Here is a 7,237-nt window from a genome sequence, read left to right on the forward strand (position 1 = left end):
ATTCCAAATTTTCGTACAAAGTTTGTAGAAGAAGTATTCAACATTTTCGCCAGCATTCTTGATTAGTTCTGCTGTTATTTCATCTATTACCGGGCTCTTGTTATTTTTTTTATTCTTTTATGGCTTTTATAACTTCGTCCAGCAGTGACGGTGGTTCATCTTCGCTGTCACTGAGTCTAATTAATGTTGTTTCTTCTTTCATTACTTGCAATGTTGGTTGGTGCATAGCATTGTATAACACTAATGTTATGAGGTTTTGCTTGTACTCTGACATTTATAACGCGATAATTTATTGGGCTGTACCCATATAGTGCATTTGCATTTTTTTTCGTGAGAATCATAGCAACTCCGTGATGATAATTTCCTTCTTTTCCAGAAAAAAGAACTGTCTTGTTTTCTTTAGTTTTGGTCTCACTGATTCCTAGTATTTGAATGTTGTATCTATCCATTTTGTTACAGACAGTATGCAATTTACCCATCTCTTTCATCTTCCTTACGTTCCACGTTCCGATTTTTAATGTGTTTCTTAATTGATAACCCACGCTACGGGCGATGTGGTATGAATTACCATTTCTGTATTTAATCATTGGTGTAGAGGTTTGTCAGGAGAAAAGAAAAGTTGAGTGGAATCTCCCAGGCTCCTTCTCAACTCGCAGTCTCCAACTAACTAGGAGGAACTACCTCTGCCGCTTTGAAACAGTTACACTGCAATACGCCAGACATATTGTTTGGTGAAACCAGTAATCAGTAGAACCGAAGGTGTTTTCACCAGATATCCCCTGCCCAATATATATATATATATATATATATATATATATATATATATATATATATATATATATATATATATTTACACACATATATACATATCTATCTATCTATATTTTATTTATATATACATATAAATGTATATATATATGTATATCTATCTATCTATCTGTCTCTCTCTATATATACATACACACATGTATATTTACACACACACACACACACACACACACATAGATAGATAGATAGATTGTTGGCGTTCGTTTGCCTCAAAGGCAATGGAGTTCTGCGCCTCAGATCAATCTGTTGTCGAGTTGCAGCGCCTGCTGTGACTGTACAGGCCTATCCTGGATTGGCAGGCTCTGTTGCCGTTGCCACAGGTGTAGGTGGCGTCAGGTTCCGAGGGCACTGATGCTGCCCTCTGTCGTCTGCGCTCTCTTCTCTCTTCCCTCTGTTGGTCTCTCCTCTCCTCATTCCTTTTTGTGCAGGCTTTCACAGCACTTCTCCAGCTGCTGTGGTATTCAGCCACTGACTCCCAGCCTGCTGGGTTGATGCCGCCTGCCCTCATGTCTCGCTTACAGACATCCTTGAAGCGTAGGACAGGTCTTCCTGTAGGTCTGGAGCCAGTGGCGAGCTCGCCAAACAGAATGTCCTTGGGGATCCTCCCATCGTCCACTCACCTGACGTGGCCAAGCCACCGGAGCCGACGCAGGGTGAGCAGGGCGAACATGTTTGGGATGCCTGCCTGATCAAAGATGTTCTTGTTTGGGACGCGGTCCTGCCAGGTGATTCCCAGGATCATCCTGAGGTTGCGCAGGTGGAAGGTGTTGAGCCTGCGCTCTTGGTGGGAGTAGAGGGTCCAAGGCTCGCTGCCGTAGAGCACTGTGCTGAGCACGCAAGCCTAGTACACCTTCATCTTGGTGTTGGTGGTCAGCTTCTTGTTGTCCCAGACCCTTTTTGCCAGGCAAGCCGTGGCAGTTGTCGCCTTGCCGATGCGCTTGTTGAGTTCGGCGTCCAGGGAGAGGTTGCTGGAGATGGTGGAGTCGAGGTACGTAAATTCCTCGACGACCTCGAGGGTGTAATCTCCAATGGTGATGCTTGGGGTACTGCTCACATCTTGGTCCAGGATGTGAGTCTTCTTTAGGCCGATGGTCAAGCCAAACTCTGCATGCATGCGCGAACCAGTTGATGAGTCGCTGCAGTGATTCATCAGAGTCTGCCATCAGTGCTGCATCATCAATGAAGAGCATCTCTCGTATGAGTACGTGCCGCACTTTGGTCTTAGCTCAGAGGCGGGCAAGTTTGAAGAGACTGCCGTCGCTTCTGGTGTGAAGGTCCTTTGACTCCGTCCTCTGACTGGTTGAAGGCGTAGGACAGCAGCAGAGAGAAGAAGATTCCAAAGAGTGTCGGAGCGAGTATGCACAATTGTTTTACCCCGATCTTGATTGGAAGTGGGTCTGAGGAGGAACCATCGCACTGTACGGTGCCCTGCATGTCTTTATGGAAATATGTGATCATCCTCAGGAGCTTGGGGGGATATCCAATCTTCTGCAGCAGAGTGAAAAGGCCGTTCCTGCTGACGAGGTCGAAGGCCTTGCCCAGGTCAATAAAAGCGATGTATAGCAGTTGCCTCTGTTTGCGGCATTTCTCTTGGAGCTGTCGTAGGGAAGATCATGTCGATGGTTGACCTTCCTGCTCTAAACTCACATTGTGCCTCAGGGTATACGCGCTCTGCGAGCAACTGCAGTCTGTTGAGGACTACATGGGTGAAGGCCTTCCCAACAATGCTGAGGGATATTCCACGGTAGTTGTTACAGTCGCTTCGGTCGCCCTTGTTCTTGTATAGAGTGATGATGTTGGCGTCGCGCATCTCTTGGGGCAGCAGCTGGTGCAGATGGTGAAGGAGAGCAGTCTTCTTTCCCACCTTGATGACTTCGGGTGGGATGCCTGGAGCTTTGCCACAGGCAAGGGAGTCGATGGCCTTGCTCAGTTCGGTCTACAGAGGGTGAAACGTCTAGCTCCTCCATGACAGGCAGGCTGGCGGTGTTCTCGGCAGCTGCGGCTGTGACCACGTTCTCTCTTGAGTAGAGATCTTAGTAGTGTTCAGCCCACCTCTCCATCTGCTTTCTGCGGTTTGTTATGATGTCGCCAACAGCTGATTTCAGGGGCACAATCTTGTTTATGCTTGGGCCGAAGGCCTTCTTCATGCCTTCGCACATGCTACGAGTATTGCTGCAGTCAGCAGAGAGCTGGATGCTCTCACAAAGGTTGAGCCAGTAGTCATTTGCGCAGCGCCGAGCGATCCGTTGGGCGTCGTTCCTGGCCTTCCTGAGTGCAGCGAGTGACTTCACGGAAGGCTCCCTCTTGTGGTTAATGAGGGCTGCTCTCTTGGCCTCAATTGCTGGCTCTAGTTCAGCAATGCCGGCTTCGAACCAATCCGGGTTCTGCCTCTCTCTCTTGCCGAAGGTGTCCATTGCGGAGTTGTAGATGACATCACGGATGCTACTCCACCTCTCTTCGGCGTTGCCATTAGGGCAGTTTTTGAGGGCATCCTCGATGGAGTTGGCAAAGCGCTCGCACAGGTCTGGGATTGCCGTCTTGCTGGTGTTAATGCGGGGGCGACCTTTCTGCTTGGATCGGTGGATCCGCTTGGGTTGGAGACGGACTTTACTGCCGACCATGGAGTGGTCAGTGTCATAGTCAGCACTGTGATAACTACGTGTGGTGAGAACGCAGTTCAGTGAAGGTCTCCGAATGATGACGAGATCTAGTTGGTGCCAGTGGCGAGATCTGGGATGCCGCCAGGATACTCGGCGATGTGGTTTGATGGCAAAGAACGTGCTGGTTATGCATAGGTCGTGGTAAGAGCATAACTCAAGAAGCCTCTGTCCATTCTCGTTCATCTTGCCGATGCCGAAGTGACCGATGCAGCTGGGCCAGGAGTCACGGTCGGAACCCACTCGGGCATTGAAGTCGCCGAGCAGGTATAGTTGGTCCGTGGCAGGGATGTCTCTGATGGTGGCGTCAAGCTCCTCGTAGAATTGGTCCTTGATCTCGGCTGAGGAGCAGAGTGTGGGAGCGTGGACACTCAGGATGTTCACTGGGCCTGAGAAGGTTGACGGGCGGAGAGACAGGATGCGGGCGGTACCACTGGACGGCGATTCTGCAGTGGACAACAGAGAATTCTTCACTGCGAATCCAACGCCATGCACTCTTGGTTCCTCGGGTTTCTTGCCCTGCCAGAAGAACGTGTAATTCTGTTCTCCGATATATACTGTGTATATATGTACATATATATGTAGATAGCTACTGTGTATACACACACACACACACACACACACACACACACACACACACACACATCACACACACATATATATATATATACACACACACACACACACACACACACGCACACACACACACCCGCACACACACACACACCACACAGACACACCCACACACCCCACACACACCACACCACACACATACCAACCACCACACACACACACACACACACACACACACACACACACACACACACACACACACACATATATATATATATATATATATATAAATATATATATAAAATATATATATATATATATATATATCTATATATAATATATATATAGATATATATATATATATAATAAAATATTATATATATATAGATATATGATATATATATCTATATATATATATATATATTATATATATATCTATAATTATATGTTTGTATATATACATATATATATATATATATGTGTATATATACATATATATATATTATATATATATATTATATATTATATATATATATAATGTATATATATATATATATAACACACACACACACACACAACACACACCACACCCCACGCACACACACACACACACACACACACACCACACACACACACATATATGTATATATATACATATATATATATATATAATATAATATATATATTATATATATATATATATATATATGTATAATATATATTTGTATATATATATACACACACACACACACACACACACATATATATATATAATATATATATATATATATATATATAATATATATATAATCATATATATATATATATATATATATATATATAATATATTATATATATATAATATATAATTTATATAGTATATATATTATTATCTATATATTTATCTATAACCTACTATATAAATACTAATATAAACATACATAACTAACTATATATATATAAATAACCCACACACACACATATATTTATATTTTCTTCATCATAACACATACAATAAGGTAATAAACACAGGTATATAATTAATTCCATGAGGAATTCACACGGTGAGCTAGATTAATCTTGAATAAGAAAGAAAAAAAAAAAGAAAAAAAAAAGGAAATTGTAGGGGATTACCTTCATTACGTGGGATTGATGTAGAACCACTGTTATCCGCGAATGAGGTTGGAATTATGGCTGTAAATCCGTGCCAGAGTCTGGGATTTTCGTCCTTGTCTACATTCTGACATTGTTAATGGCAGGGGCGTGATGTCCTCGCGCGCTGATTGGTGGAAGGGGAAGGGATAGTTTGGAGGGGAGGGGGTGTGGGGAGGGAGGGGGGATAGAAAGGGGAAGAAGAGATGGATGGGGATGGCGTTCTGGGGATTGAGGACGAAAGAGGGAGAGGGAGAGGACGAGGAAAGGGGAAGGGGGGGAGGACGAAGAGGAGGAGGAAGAGGAGGTTGAAGGGGAAAGGGCGTAGGAGGGGGCGGAAAGGGACAAAGTAGGGGAAGGGGAAGAGGACGGAGATGGAGAGGGAATTAACGTAGAAGGGGATGAGTAGAAAATTAGGTGGAAGGGGGTGAAGGAGAAGGCGATGGAAGAAGGAGGGGGAGGAGATAGTGGAAGGGGGAGGGTGAGAGGACGATGGAAGGGGGAGGGGGAAATTACGATGCAAATAGGATGGGGGGAGGACGATGGAGGGAGGGTGAGGAGAGGAAAGGTCCATGTAAGTGAGAGTAGATGTAAGAGAGAGGAAGAGGAAGGAGGTAAAGGAGAGAGAGAGAGAGAGAGAAGAGAGAGAGAGAGAGAGAGAGAGAGAGAGAGAGAGAGAGAGAGAGAGAGAGAGAGAGAGAGAGAGAGAGAGAGAGAGAGAGAGAGAGAGAGAGAGAGAGGAAAAGGCAGAGAGCTGGGAAAACGAAGGTGTGGACAATGGGAGGGAGGGAGGAGACGGAAGGGAAAGGATTGATGGGGGGGGGGGGGGGTGAGAGGTAACAAATAGGGAAGGTGTTCAGAAGGGGGGTAAGGGGGCAAGGAGTATTTGGAAGAGGAATGAAAAAGTTTGGGAGAAAAAAAGAAGAAAATGTAGGGTAGTTAGGAAGAATGATAGTAGGGGAGGGTGGGGGATGGTATAAGGGAGGTGGGGGTAAAGGAAGCAGAGGAAGAGGAGAAGGAGGGGGAGGAAGGAAGGCTAATAGTTTCAAAAGAGAGAGACATAATGACAGGGGAAAGGGAAAGGAAGAAAAGAGAGAGAGAGAGAAAGAAAGAAAGAGGGGGAGGAAAAGGAAGATAAAGATTAAGAAGTGGGTTGGAGGAGGAGAATCTAGCGTCTGGTAAATGCTGTTGGCGTATTTCCTGTTTCGTGATTGGTAGTTATTTCTGGCGTGACGCCTTGCTATTAGCTGATTGGCGGCACTTTGCTATTAGTCCAGTGACTCAGTGCTTGTCTGTGATTGGCCAATTACTGACCAATAAAGCAGTACGTTTTCCATATCACATGATGAGTGATTCTTCATTTTTGCCATTAATTATTTTCCTTTGCTCAAATATCACCAGAATAACGACCCTCAGTCGTTCGCTAATTAGCGTTGGGTTAATTATGCAAGTTACAAAGTTAGTTAGTTGCTTGCCGTGCAGTCCTGATTAAGCTCTATGTACCTTCTCATTTGTGGTAGAAAATGAGACGATCTAGATTATATATATTATATCACCTTTGATATGCAAATGATGATGCAATGCTATGAATGCTTCTAGAATTATCTCGCAGTCTCAGTCTCTAATTGTCTCTTCCTCATTTACTTATTCACACGCCCACACACACTTGCTTTTCTCTCTCTCTGTCTCTCGCGTGCGCCCTCTCGTCCACGGTCTCTCTGTCTCTGTTTATGTTTCTGTCTGCCTATTTCCTTGTCTGTCTATCAGATAGACGATAAAACAGTCTGTCTGTATGTCTGTCTTTCTGTTTGTCTCATCCTGTCTCCTTCCCTCTTCCTCTCTCCCCCTCTCTCTCTCTCTCTCTCTCTCTCTCTCTCTCTCTCTCTCTCTCTCTCTCTCTCTCTCTCTCTCTCTCTCTCTGTCTGTCTCTCTCTCTCTGTGTTCCAGAGACATAAGTAAACACCAACAAACACAAGAGGAATCAAAATCGAACGAAATCGAAAAATGGAAAAAAAAAAATTAAAAAG

The 7,237-nt window shown here is 44.5% G+C and overlaps 1 protein-coding gene across 1 annotated transcript in view; it reads right to left on the reverse strand.

Moving 5' to 3' along the window:
• Positions 1-2,049: 2,049 nt before the first annotated feature.
• The window catches only part of LOC119589633, a 12,137-nt gene continuing 6,949 nt past the window's right edge, over positions 2,050-7,237 (reverse strand). The window contains exons 2-4 of the mRNA XM_037938228.1: positions 2,922-4,004; positions 2,483-2,764; positions 2,050-2,400 (exon numbers count right to left, since the gene is read on the reverse strand). Coding sequence (XP_037794156.1) covers positions 2,050-2,400; positions 2,483-2,764; positions 2,922-4,004 — 1,716 coding nt within the window. The remainder of the gene's footprint in view (positions 2,401-2,482; positions 2,765-2,921; positions 4,005-7,237) is intronic.

The sequence above is a fragment of the Penaeus monodon genome, chromosome 26, assembly GCF_015228065.2.
Source record: "Penaeus monodon isolate SGIC_2016 chromosome 26, NSTDA_Pmon_1, whole genome shotgun sequence".
NCBI classification, from domain to species: Eukaryota; Metazoa; Arthropoda; class Malacostraca; order Decapoda; family Penaeidae; genus Penaeus; species Penaeus monodon.